A 14,113-nucleotide genomic window follows, 5' to 3' on the forward strand; every position below is an offset into this window, starting at 1 on the left:
GAGATTTCGTACCTTCATGCTCTGCTCTTCCTGTTCTGAGCCTAATCGTGCCGTTGAAGCAGCTGCCATCGGCCGATCTCCTTGTCTCGATCTCCTAGATCAAGAAGCTTTTATGCATTAAACCGCAGGTTCCGATTGGGCTTCTTCGGCTTTGCACCCAGAAACAAAAGCTCTTCAAAAGGCGCTATTGTGGCTAAAAGACAATCTTCTCTCTAAGGTTTTTATTGTTACAGATTGTAAAGTCGTAACGGATACCATCAACAAAAGAGGATCCGGTATCTCTTGGACAGCAGAGAATACCATAGAAGGAATTTTATCTTATCTAGAAAAATTACCTCAATCTAAGGTGATTTATAAACATCACTCACAGTGCAGCTGCAGACTCGGTAACTAAAGAAGCAAGAATCAAAAGACTACGACATGTTTCAAAGCACTTGCAAAAACAAGTGCAAGAAGAAAGCATTATCTCTAATGTTTTTGGTAAAAATGAAATTGTTGACATGATGTAATATATTGTTTAATTAATATATTATCTTTTCTATCAAAAAAAAACAACCAAAATCTCTATTAATTAAAAAATCTTCTCAAAATTTCTAATTGGACAATTTTTTTTAAAAAAAACTTGCTCTGTCCCTACAATAATTGGCCAAAAACTTCAAGTAAGTTTTACCTTTAAATGATCATGTGAAGTTCTTCTAATTGGACTTGTTCTCCTTAACATACGACCTGGATCGATTACATTAGTTATTATTAATACATTTGATAATCATAAACCAAGTAAAACGATCAAGATAAAATCATTCACTAATTGATCTCAAACTTTAATGTACTTATAAGTAACTAGTTGCCTACGTTTATCAGGTCAACTCCTATCCTCTAGACTTTAGAATTCACTGCAAGGTCATACCTCGTGACATCAGGTGCATCAAGTTCAAGATAAAATCATTTTTAAACACCATTGACATCACATGTGAAGAGTAAACTCTAGACAAGAGCTCATTCAATTTTCTACCTTCACTTTAAGAAACGAGTTAAGCAATTGATCTCTTTTTTGTATGGAACTTGAATAAAAAGAATAGCCTCATCTCCAACAATCTGTACTTGTCATTCTCAACAGTAGAATTTCTTTTTGCAACTTTTAGGCAGTATGCATTACCAAGAAAGAACAGCAGCATCATCCATGGGGAGGAGTTCAAAAGCCTTCATGTCGCCTAATCCTGTTAGCATATTCGGCCGAGTTGTGCTGCTGGGAATGTTGTTATTCGCTCTCTTCGCCGTACCTTGCTTTATCTTCTACAGAAATGTATATCCATTACAGTGTCTTCATCTCTCTTCTCAAAATGTTGACCTTAGCGATGCCCCTCCATTAATATTAGTAAGTATTCAATTTGATTTTTACTATTCAATATACAGTTTCAACTGGAATTTGTTCTAACACGGGGATGGCCATTATTAACTTTTGCAGAACGATGAGCAAGCGAAACTGGAGAGACTACTGAAGGCAGCAGCGATGAAAGACAAAACTGTTATCTTAACAACATTGAATGAAGCATGGGCAGCTCCAGCTCCAAACTCAATTCTGGATTTGTTTCTTGAGAGTTTTAAAATAGGAGAAAACACCAAAAATCTTTTGAATCATTTGGTGATCATTGCAATGGACCAGAGAGCATACCAGCGTTGTTTGGAAGTGCATCCTCATTGCTATGCTTTGAAAGTCGAAGGAGTCGATTTCACCGTGGAAGCATATTTTATGAAAGGAAATTACTTAAAGATGGTCTGGAGTAAGATTGATATTCAGAAAAGTGCTCTTGAAATGGGATACAATTTCGTTTTCACGGTACGTCATAAACCTTATTCTACGTAGATAAATGTTCTCTCGGATTCTAAAAATAAGGTTACTATTGTTTTTCCAATGTGATATATTTTTAAGCTAAAATGAAAAAATGATAATGCATCTTTTCTAAAAACGAAGGTAGCATTTCGTAACTATAAGATATTATGATGGAATTTTAAACAGGTAGAGGTAGATGATAAGATTATATATCACATAATGCACTTTATTTTTTAGTTTACAGATATTTTTTTTTGATCTTCACAGGATGCCGACATAATGTGGTTTCGAAATCCATTTGCCCGGTTTTACGAGGACACCGATTTCCAAATATCTACTGATAATTATTTGCGGAATAACTCTTACGCCTTGGATAACAAACCGAATTCAGGCTTTATATATGTGAGATCAAACCGTAGAACGATACAGTTCTACAAGGTTTGGTATGAATCCAGAATTACATATCCTCATAGACATGACCAAGCTGTACTTATGGGTCTCATAGCTGATCCGATAATAAGAGAAATTGCGTTGACTATTAGGTTTCTCAATACACTTTACTTTGGCGGGTTATGTGAACCAAGTAAAGATTTCAACCAAGTCTGTACAATGCATGGAAATTGTTGCTTTGGAGTGGATAACAAAATTCATGACTTAAGTATTCTGCTTGATGATTGGAGAAACTACAAGTCTTTGTCACCCGATGTTAAGAGTTCATGGAAGGGAACATGGAATGCACCACAAAACTGCAGGTAAGATTTTTCATTTCGGTCACTTGAATTAGGAGGAACCCCGACACCATATATTAGTTTCCCAGCATTCTTGTAAATGGTTAGTTATATTGCTTCCCTAATTCATTGTTTCATTATATCAGTATAAAGAAGATCGACGTCCATTATAAACCAAAGAAAGTGATGCACGAAGAAAAGAAATATTGACAACCAGAGCTTCGATTCTCACTTTCGGAAATATGAAACGCATGCCGGTAAATTCATTTCTATATGGCATTTGAAAAACACAAAAAGGCATTTGAAAAACACAAAAAGGAGCAAACCCAAAAGAGTTGGTGGTAGTGTTGTACTGTACTTAGGTTTTTATGTCACCTTAGTTCAGTCCATTTGTCATGGACACACAAACGGAAAGTAAGGTGATGAGCCCGATTCAAGCGGTCGCTGTAAATGTTCCACGTAATTTTGTTTTGTTTTTCTTCTATTTTATGTAAAAGAGTACGTTTTTATTACTTGGTTCAAAGTTCAAAGACTTCAAACTAGGATATTATCCACTACAAAATGCTTCAAGGAACCAAAGAAACTAACTTTTTCATTTTGAGGTAACTTTAGTAAAAGATGAAAATAAGCAGATGTCATTATAGTATAGTACAATGATCAAGTTATCGGGTGTGGATACCAATGATCTGAATTGGAAACTCGTCGGTATCAAAAAATTTACCAATGAAAAAAAATATATAATGAATAATTTCCGATTCCTTTAACTATTTAAGACATCGACAGGGTGAACAACCAAAAACTTTCTCTCTCTCCTCTCTTTCACTTTTTCTTCTTCTTCTTCAACAAACCAATCAAGAACAATCCTTTTTTGCTCAGATTTCTTCACTATTTCTTGTTTTCTAGGTTAGTTAGTAGTTTTAGCTTAATTTTTATTATTTTTTCTACTTATCTACACCATTATGGTGGTTTTATCTACTTTTTTGAGGTTTATTTTCGCTTTAATGACGGTTCTTGGTTATTGGGTTGGGTTTTAAGATCAATAGTGATGCTCTCCAACGAAGAAATCTTCATCTTCATCGGTGATTTCTTTGACGACGGAAGCTTCATCACTAGTTACAAGAGATTTGAGCAAATCACTCCTATTTTGGGAGCATATATTTCTAAAGAAGAAAAACCAACTAAATGGTTGAGATTTTACTTCCGAGAAAAACCATTATTCCTCCGATTTTATCGGATCTTATTCATATTTGTATTTGTCCTACTCCGGTAATCCTTCTCTTTCTCTTGTCGGATTTCTCGGTAATGTACTTTTACGGTGTGTTCTTGTTACTTTGTATTCTCTTATTTTCAATTTTAAACTCATTATAACCTCGAATTTTCATTAATGAAAAAGCTCCTTGTCAATCAAATCAAAAATTAAAAAAAAAGAAAAAAAAAGGTGAACAACCAAAATTAGATGAACAATCCTTCATCATTTACTTGCTCTCCATTAGACTCCATTTTACCATCAAAAAGAATCCATAACATTCTTGCAATGCCCTGCAAAGAAGATATCAGAAGTTTTTTTCAATTTTAAGGCCCATTAAATGATTTCCTTCAGGGTAGTCTGTTGCTTTTGTTCAGGTGCTGAGTCCAGCCAGCAAAGGCTCTTGCATGGATCCATTCTCCTTTATCATAGAAGATTATTGCTCCCTTTCCATATTTTCCTACTCCCTCCGTATCTATTATATAGGTGGAATTTTCATTTTTTTCTTGTACCATTATGTAGGCGGAGTGCAAATTTCAAAACCATATTTTACTTCTACTACCCCTATTTATTTGCTTGGGAATCATCATAATTGGGTATATGTCTCTAACATTGGAAATACAATTAAGGGCAAAACAGGAAAAAACATAGATATTTGTGAAATCAAATTTTTTTTTTCTTAATCTAAGAGAATTGGTCCCTCCGCCTATATATGTGGTACGGAGGGAGTATAATATAATCTAAAGAAGCATCCTAGCGGGTTAGTGCAAGCTTCATGTGTTTTTTCTTAACATAATTATTAATAGCATGTTTGGGTATCAGAAGCATACGTGCCTCATCTTTTTCAGAAGCGCATAAATCAAAAACAAAACTATAAATTGGGCCTAGGCCAATTATTTGGGGCCTGTTACTAGATGACAAAAAAGGTCATTAGAAATAAATTTCACACAACCCCTTATCCAACTATAATCTAACTACCTACTTTATCCTTGATTAATTAGCGTTAATTAATCATATTAGGTGTTAAATACGTTTTAGATGTGAGATCAACTAATGTTAAATCGATCTTCAAAACATTAAGTTTTGATTTTTTTTTTTTTGAAAACACCAACCTAGAATCGGTTTACGTTCATGCACTCGTAAACCGATTATACGTTAGTATTTTCGAAATTAACAGAGGACTTACATAATCGGTTAACGTATGCACATATAAAACCGATTCCTACAATCGGGGTTTCGTGGGACATATATAAACCGATTATTATATTTCATAACAATTTTTTTTATTCATTTCATATGTACTCCTTTTCGTAGGAATCACGGATGCATTTAGCACATGCATCAAGCCTTTAAACCCCTAGGTGACCCTAGTGGATGAGTTATAGTATCGTGAAGACTTACATAGAGGTCTACCCACAATACCTACACAAAAACTTCTAAAACCATCAATCTTCGTTGGAGGAATCCGAGTCCGATTCACCCACCATAAAGTCCGGGCCATACTCTGGAATTTTGGACACCATGAAGTGATAGCTTGCATCGAATGCGAATGCTCCCCATTTTCCTCGAAGTAGTGCACTTTCACAACTTCATGCTACAAAAACACAACACAAACTTACTTAGTTAGTGGTGTTTCATTGTGAGATAAAACAACATGGATTACTAAAATAATCCACAAAAGTACTTACAAATTGTTCAATGGACAAGCTAAAGTGGATAGATACATAAGCAAGTATCGCACTTTCGATGACTTGGTGTCTAGCATGGATTTGTTGAACACTTCTTCCATTTGGATTTTCAAAATATTGCTTATATTTGTTATGTACCTTTATCAAAAAGGTTTCGGCATCTACCCTTACTGAGGACTGATTTTTAATTCGATTTTTGGCGTACCATGCTTTGGTGATGGATAAATCTTCATTTGAATCAAATGATGCCATTGTTGTATGTGGAGGTATTGGGAGACTTAGAAAGAGTAGATTATGATATGATCTTTGGAGAGTATATGTATATAGGTGTGTGTTATTTTGTGGAGGTATGGAGTGAGAGAAAATAGAATGAGCAATTTTTGGGGCAAATGGGGTCCAAGGATGAGCTCTCTATATATAGGGAAAGGCCCCAACATCTATTTTTTTCTGAAAAAAAGTGAAATAATTTGGAACAATCGGTCTTCTCGAAGGTCCATATAATCAGATTGTGTTTTTATGCCACCAAGAACCGGTCTTTATTGTGATCAACATAAACCGATTGAAGACATGTAAAAAAAATTTGAATTTTCACCGACACTAATCGGTTTAAATGCAAATATGATCCGATTCTAGCTTGAAAAAGATACAGAAAAAGCGGCATTTTTAACGCATGAAGAATCGGGTTATAATGACCCCACACATAAACCGATTTTTTGATGGACCCTCGACAATCAGATTATGTTGACATATCGAGTTGCCCGATTGTTGGCATGTGTTTGGGTAACATAATTATTGAGCATGCATAAACTCGTTTCATACACATGATTATAATTAAAACTTTAAGTGCATTAAGTTCAAACAAGGATCATCCAAAATACAAACCTTAACCATCCTAAAAGAGTGTTAAAAACTTAAATAACCAAGTCTTAAAACCTAAAACTTTTAATACCTAAAACTTAAACTTATAAATCATGGAGCACCAGCATGAGAAGCAGCAACACCAGGAGCATTTGCGCGCAGCAGCAGCAACACTAGCATCAAGAGCAGTAGCTTCTGCTTAAGCCATGACTTGATATTCAGCCATTTCTTCAAACATACCTTCCAAATGTCTGTGATGATCCCTCTCAGCTTAAAATAAATCAAGTTAACAATTGGTACATAATTAAACATATGTAATCCGATTCTCAACAACAAAACACAAAGGAATGTCAAACTTTCACCATCGGTTTATGTGGTATATATATAAAAACCGATTATGAAATGGAATCTGAAGAGACAATTCACAATTGGTACATTAACAAGCACATAAAATACGATTAAGGAAACCCATAGTTCAAAATAATTTAGTACCCAGAATCGAGTTATGTTAATGCACTTATAAACCGATTCTGGTAATGTCTTTTAATATTTCGATTTCGGACCAAGAATCGGTCGATGTTAGTCATCATATAAACCGATTACTCTGCACGCTCTTCATGGTCGAAGAACAAAATCCAGAAATCGGTTTATACGATATGTCAAATAAACCGATTATGGGTAAGATCAGAGATTTTGGTTTTCAAAAATCGAAATTCAAACATGTAAATCAATGAAGAAATGCGAATACTAGAACGGTTTGATAGAGATTTACCTTTTTCTTGGTTGGATCGAAGATTGCTGGAGAAGAGGATCAAAAAAAATTTATGTTAGGGTTTTGAGAATTTGGAAAGATTAAGATGAAAATAGAAAGTTTGTTAGGTTTATGTTTTTTGGATTTTTACTGAAAATGGTAATGGATTGGTATTTATATGAGTTAGTTTTCGGAATTAATTTGGGGGTAAATTAGACTTTTTGTGAAATTTGGCACCCATAGCCATTTGTTAGAGTTTGGGAGAGAAAATTCATAGGTCCCAAATAAGTGGACTAGGCCCAAACTAGCTAGGATAAAAAAATTAGTAACTTTTTTGGTGATATAAATCACTCCGAAATTATCCAAACAAATTTCTGGCTTTTTGATTTCTAGAAATCGAAAATTAATTTCTAGATGTGTATCCAAACAGGAAATAAATCAGGAAAGATAATATTGACATATCCTTGGGACATTCCTTTACCAGTGTGGTTATAGACTTATAGTACGAAAAGTCTCTTTAACCGATTTACGAGGGTCTGACGGATGATTCTTCCAAATTACATTACAGATGTGCTTTCATGTATATGAAGCAACAATTATTGTTTTGGCTGTCCAATCATCAATATTAGAAAGAAATAAGTTTTCGATCCAACTCTGTATCGAAATGTCATTATTACAAGCACTCGTGTGGATTATGATCATCTAAAATGGTTGCATACTCAGTATGATCGCTAAATCTTTTTTTGATAGGAAAAAAAATACATTAAGAACTTAATTAGAACATTACAGATGTGCTTTCATGTATAAGAAGCAACAATTATTGTTTTGGCTGCCCAATCATCAATATCAGAAAGAAATAAGTTTTCGATCCAACTCTGTATCGAAATGTCATTATTACAATCACTCATGTGGATTATGATCATCTAAAATGGTTGCATACTCAGGATGATCGCTAAAAATTTTTGATAGGAAAAAAGATACATTAAGAACTTAATTAGATATACATAAGAGGAGTATTTCATGAGATCTCCAAACTCGTGAGCGGAGACTCGATCCGCTGACCTCCTACTTGAGAATCAGGCTCCTGACCAACTGGGCTAACCCCTGATGATTATGATCGCTAAATCTATTTACCGAATTTTAAATTACTGCTTAATAACAAACTGGTTGGGATACTTGGTCAAAACCAAGATATCATAGTCCCAAATTTAAGGGGGATGATAGACGAACCGAGATTATACTCCGAAAATCGTCCCGACTCAGACAGCCCGTGGGGCCAGTTGGAGACAATAGGGGATGGGTTTTGTCCCACCACAATTTTATTTCAGCCGGGATCTGTTGTCGGGACTGCAAATCGGTAATTTATCTGCAAAGTTAAACCGTCATCTAGAATTTGTAAGCGTGGCTAAGAAATCTGTTTTTGCAGTTAAACATATGCACTTTAACCCAAAATGGGCGGCATTGCCACTCAAAATTCACCTAGTTGGCAAATAAAAATGCATCTAATTATCTAATAATGCCACTATCACACAATATCGATTTCTTAATCTGAAAAATCTATCTCAAAAGAAGGTTATTTGGTTATTGGTGTACATAATGTATTTAAAATTACACTAATTGGACTAAAACGTCAAATTAGCTAGTTTTACCTTTACATAATCATAATCATGTGAAGTTCTTTTAATTGGACTTGTTTTCCTTAATATAGAACCGGTTGATTATATCAATTGGTTCAATACATTTTAACACGAGCATCCCACGGTAAAACCATACTGACTTTTATTGTTTTAATCTTTTCTATTTAGGTCAACTCGTAGGCATATAGAGTGGGGGGTGTTCCTATTGTCCAAGATTTACTGCAAGGTCATACCGCATGACATCAGGTGCATCTAGTTCAAGATAAAATCTTTTTAAACACCATTGACATCACAACGGAAGAGTAAACTGTAGAGCTCATTAATTTCTATCTTTATTTTGAAAAACGAGTGATCTCTCTTTTTACTATGGAACTTGTATAAAATGACTAGCCTCATCCGTGGTATCTCTAACTCAATCCAGTACAAGTTTTTGCAACTTCTAGGCTGCATACATTGCCAACAAACCAATTACTCGGAAATAAAGAACAACAGCATCCATGGGCAGGACTTCAGAAGCCTCCGGAGTGCCTAAACCTACTAGCATATTCGGCCAAGTTGTGATGCTAGGGATATTATTCGCGCTCATTGCGGTACCTTGCTTTATCTTCTACAAAGATGCATATCCGTTACGGTGTCTTCATATCTCGTCTCAAAACGATCTTAGGGAATCCTCTCCATTGCCATTAGTAAGTAATTAATATAATCTATTAAAGTTCAAATTTATCAATTTATAAATTAAGTTATGAGATTTTAAACACGTGGATATGAAGAGTATCACAAAAAAAGATTTACTTAGTTGTATAGTAAAGATAAAACATGAAAATAACGAGGATGGAAATTATTAACCTGTGCAGGATAATGAGCAAGTGGAACTGGAGAGAGTACTGAAGGTAGCATCGATGAAAGACAAAACGGTTATCTTAACAACATTAAATGAAGCATGGGCAGCTCCAAACTCAATATTAGATTTGTTTCTTGAGAGCTTTAAAATAGGAGAAAACACCGAAAATCTTTTGAATCATTTGGTGATCATTGCAATGGACCAAAGAGCATACCAACGTTGTTTAGAAGTGCATCCTCATTGCTATGCTTTGAAAGTTGAAGGAGTTGATTTCACCGTGGAAGCATATTTTATGAAAGGAAATTACTTAAAGATGGTTTGGAGTAAGATTGATATTCAGAGAAGTGTTCTTCAAATGGGATATAACTTCGTTTTCATGGTAAGTAGACGTTATAACCTTTTTAACATAAATATGTGCTTTACAATTAACAGTTGAATTTCAAATTGATAGATGATAAAATTATATATTATTCCGTCTTTTTATAGAAGTACAACTACAATGAAGAGAATATTTTATAAAGACATTGCTCCTACTTACAATTTGTTTTTCCATCTTCAACAGGATGCTGATATAATGTTGTTTCGAAATCCTTTTACCCGGTTTTACGAGGACACCGATTTCCAAATATCTTGCGATAATTATGCCCTAAACAACTCTTATGACTTGAATAACAACCCAAATTCAGGCTTTATATATGCTAAATCTAACCACAGAACAATACAGTTCTACAAGTTTTGGTATGACTCAAGAATTACATATCCTAATCAACATGACCAAGGTGTACTCATGACAATAAAATCTGGGCCATTTATAAGAGAAATTGCATTGACAATTAGGTTTCTTAATACAATTTACTTTGGTGGGTTCTGTGAACCAAGTAAAGATTTGAACCAAGTTTGTACAATGCATGCAAATTGTTGTATGGGTGTGGATGCCAAAATCCATGACTTGGGTATCCTGCTTGATGATTGGAGAAGCTACAAGTCTTTATCACCAAGTGTTCTGAGTTCGTGGAAGGGAACATGGAATGCACCACAAAATTGCAGGTAATAATTTCATTTCGGTCACTTTTATTAGGAGGAACATCATACTATATCTTTTGGTATGCAAACATTGCTGAAATGCTTACATTATTTTTCAAAATTCACTCTTTCATTTCAGTGTAAGGGTCGACCACCATTATAGACCAAAAAAAGTGGTGCACGAAGAAAAGAAAGATTAACAACAAGAGCTTCAATTCTGACTTTGGAAGTACAAAAATAAACTTATACCGGTAAACTCATTTCTCCTATTTTTATTTTTGAACTTTAATCTTTTTGACAACGAGCAGTACTGGTTCTGTGACTTTGTCAATCCCAAAGGTTAAAAATAAATTTCTGCTTCAACCTTTTTTTTTTTTTTAATCTTTTTCTTTTTTAAAGAGAGTCTATAGAACACAAACTACTAACCTCGAGCATAAACGAAATCTAACCCCCATCTTCTTCTTTTTTTAAGATAAAGAGTCCGTGGGACTCGAACCGCTGATGAACCGCTAACCTTAAGCATAAATAAAATTTAACCCCAATTTCTTCTCCCTTAAAAGATAAAGAGTTCATGGGACTCGAACCACTGATCTCAAGCATGAAATTCAATTCCAGGCTTATCTCTAACAAGATTTTTTCTTCTTCTGACTAGTATAGGTTTCAGAGGGGTACATACGATATCTCGAATCAAAGAAGATAAGCATTTGAGGAGCTCTTTTTCTGCGCGGTAGGACGGAGATTCAGTAAAATATTGTAGTAGTAGTTATCTTCCCATTTTATTTTCAAAGTTAATGCATATTTCTTAGGTTTGACCTTAATATTGGTGTATTGTTTTGTAAAGAATTTTTTACTTCTTGATTGAATGAATAAATGTGCCTACAAGCGAACGATATTAAACCAAAAGGCAATTGAAAAACACAAAAAGAAGCAAACTCAGTAGAGTTGGTTGTTGTGTTATACTAGTACAAGTTGTTGTAGACACACAAACGGAAAGTAAGGTAACAAGCCTGATTCATACTGTCGCTATAAATGTCCCTAGTGACGAGGATGTTAAGTAGCTGACACAAATTTAATTAAATCAGATTAAGAGAGGATCTAGTTAAAACTGAAATTAAAGTTGGCATAAATTTAGACAAGACAATATTTCAGTCCTTGAGCTGGTGCTCGGCTAGTGCAGCATTGATTACAGAAAGGAAAGCTAAAGCATAAACCAGACAAGCTGAGAGCCTTGCCACATTGAAAAGCGGAGGCAAGGAAGAAAGAAAGAATATCTACCAAGTTGCTGATTGTGGAGCTTTACTTGGTTACATTTTCCTCTCTTAATAATGCACAATTGCATTTGCAGGCATGTTAGTGTTGTACCACTGCCACTACCGCAATATTAGTCAAGACATGCACCATCTTTGACGGATCAATGATTCAATATGGCTACATTCTTGTCCGCGTTGGGAATATGTTTGTCGATTATAGATCATCTGGACTTGCCAAACATGGTAAGATGGAAGTAATGTAGTGTCTCTGGTCATGCTTTCCGTTTTGGTTGGATTGGGTCATTTTCTTGCCGAACATTTCGATAGAACAAAAAGATTTGTATAATCTAGTGCTGGGGTTTGCAAGAAACCATTGATTTGGAAAGGTCGGAAGCATTGGACTAGACGGACATGGTAAATGTATTAAATTTTACAAAGCCAGATACTTCTAACATTTGTAAAGATGCACGAGTAAAAACAAGTCTGTCACAGTGATATTTTCTCCAGCTCAGTCAATTTCACAGTGCAGAAAACAGAAATCTAAATGAGAAAAATGCCAAATGATACTCAGCAACAAATGCAGGGAAATATCACAGGAGACCGTGTATAAGATCATCAGGACTCATTGTCAATGTAAGTTTCCATTGGCTGTATGGAAAGCAACAGATCAGAGCTCTATCCTTCATGAAAACTGAACCAAGATAACGAACAACTCCCTGATCTGAAACACTTGTGTCCAGAAAAAATTAGTCCCTGTAGAATGATGCAACACAACATTTTACTGCATCAGTCCCTGTAAGCTGAAATAAACAACCAGTATAGAAGTTTCGGGGAACAAATAACGGTAGAAACCACATTACCATTTGGTGTTGTATTCAACAAGCTGCTATATCACAAGAATCAGGTTCACAGGTACTCTACGCTAGACGGCCAAACAATGCATGGAATATAATCAAGATCCTTCTTATTCATATTATATGTGCCCATCCATCATGAGTTTCAGATAGGCCCAAAAAGAATGGGGCGGTTAGAATCAGGTAGTGCAGTAGCTTCCTTCAATTAAGTTTCAAAACCTCCATCCTTCGTTCACGATGGGTAACAGCTTTTTCTTTGGTATCCTCCAAGATGTTTTTCGAACTTCCAAATATGTGTAAGAAAAAACGAGGTGATTAGAATGTGGTTATCAACTAATGCAGTAGCTTCCTATAAAAAAAGTGTCAAAAAACGGCCATCCTTCATTCACGAAGAATAACAACATTTTCTCTGCAGATTAACAGTAATCTCTTTGACATAAATATTTTGGGGTCTAAACTACACACAATGTTCACTCTAGCACAATCAAATACTCATCGACCAATATCTCCCCCTTAAAGGCCTAGACAAATAAAGCTCTCACATTAAACGGTGATGAAACCCTCGTTTCTTATTGGCCTAGAAAGACCTTTTCTAATGCAGAAGATATGGTGAGGACACTTGGCATAACTCTTTTGGTTGTAATAATTAGAATTTGGTTGCAATTTTGATACATTAATATACTTAACTGTCCGTTAGTAACGGTGTTAAAAAAAATAGGTAAACAATACTTATGTTAGAATGTTAGCTTGAATTATTTAGTTACACTGTGTTTACACCTATACTTAACTGTATTTTAATAAAGGTGGACAAAACTTAACTCCAAACCGTTGAATAAATAAAAGAAAAGAAAGAAAAAAACGTGAAAAAGAAGAAAAAAAAAAGGTGAAAGTTTTTGTTTCACACGTAAAACAGGAATTCCTCTTAATAAGGAAATCAGTGATTCACCAATGTTGTCCCGCGCGGGACAGTTTAATAAGCAAACAGCTTGTGGAGCGTTGGATCTTTTCACCCGCCGTTAGATTAATAACCATTTTAATTTTCCACTTAAAATACAACTGGTTAACTTGTGTAATTAAATTAGGCCCCTTATCTTATTAAACAAAACAGAAGCCATCCCCACAAGTGCCATAAAAACTGAAAACAGTATCGCCTTCCTCCTCCCAATTATCAGCAGATAAAAGATGCGACCAATGAGCCTTAAAATTTTGTGAAGAGAAAGACAAGAGACCAAATTTCACGTCGCTTAATTTGATCATCATACAATAAGCTCACAATCGTAGACCCTATAATACCCAGACGGAAACTGAAATGGACATTACAAGAAGAAGAAGCCCTAAAATCTGGTGTTAACAAACATGGAGCGGGGAAATGGAAAAATGTTGTGACAGATCCTGAATTTGGTCCT

General features: G+C 34.9%; 2 protein-coding genes across 3 annotated transcripts; both read left to right on the top strand.

The window, feature by feature from the left end:
- The first annotated feature begins 1,016 nt into the window (after positions 1-1,016).
- LOC113353922 (uncharacterized protein At4g15970-like) lies at positions 1,017-3,082 on the top strand. Its single transcript, XM_026597396.1, has 4 exons — positions 1,017-1,375; positions 1,466-1,837; positions 2,099-2,583; positions 2,706-3,082. The coding sequence occupies exons 1-4, from the start codon at positions 1,148-1,150 to the stop codon at positions 2,767-2,769; spliced, it is 1,149 nt and encodes a 382-aa protein (XP_026453181.1). The 5' UTR covers positions 1,017-1,147; the 3' UTR covers positions 2,770-3,082.
- A 6,093-nt stretch (positions 3,083-9,175) lies between these two features.
- LOC113353923 (uncharacterized protein At4g15970-like) lies at positions 9,176-11,491 on the top strand. Of its 2 annotated transcripts, none has more exons than XM_026597398.1 (5): positions 9,176-9,425; positions 9,594-9,959; positions 10,143-10,627; positions 10,743-10,854; positions 11,256-11,491. In XM_026597398.1, exons 1-4 carry the CDS (start codon positions 9,237-9,239, stop codon positions 10,801-10,803), a joined length of 1,101 nt encoding a protein of 366 aa, XP_026453183.1. In that variant the 5' UTR covers positions 9,176-9,236; the 3' UTR covers positions 10,804-10,854; positions 11,256-11,491. The 2 variants fall into 2 exon arrangements, with proteins under 2 accessions (XP_026453183.1, XP_026453182.1); XM_026597397.1 differs by having other exon boundaries at positions 11,261-11,491.
- Positions 11,492-14,113: the final 2,622 nt, after the last annotated feature.

This window comes from Papaver somniferum, chromosome 2, assembly GCF_003573695.1.
Source record: "Papaver somniferum cultivar HN1 chromosome 2, ASM357369v1, whole genome shotgun sequence".
Lineage (NCBI taxonomy): Eukaryota > Viridiplantae > Streptophyta > Magnoliopsida > Ranunculales > Papaveraceae > Papaver > Papaver somniferum.

Bases quoted from the DNA above. Each gene is read 5' to 3' on its own strand.
- LOC113353922 (XM_026597396.1), top strand. From the start codon at position 1,148: ATGCATTACCAAGAAAGAACAGCAGCATCATCCATGGGGAGGAGTTCA. The intron at 1,376-1,465 runs GTAAGTATTCAA...TAACTTTTGCAG, and splicing joins ATGCCCCTCCATTAATATTA to AACGATGAGCAAGCGAAACT. The intron at 1,838-2,098 runs GTACGTCATAAA...TGATCTTCACAG, and splicing joins GATACAATTTCGTTTTCACG to GATGCCGACATAATGTGGTT.
- LOC113353923 (XM_026597398.1), top strand. From the start codon at position 9,237: ATGGGCAGGACTTCAGAAGCCTCCGGAGTGCCTAAACCTACTAGCATA. The intron at 9,960-10,142 runs GTAAGTAGACGT...CATCTTCAACAG, and splicing joins GATATAACTTCGTTTTCATG to GATGCTGATATAATGTTGTT. The intron at 10,628-10,742 runs GTAATAATTTCA...CTTTCATTTCAG, and splicing joins AATGCACCACAAAATTGCAG to TGTAAGGGTCGACCACCATT.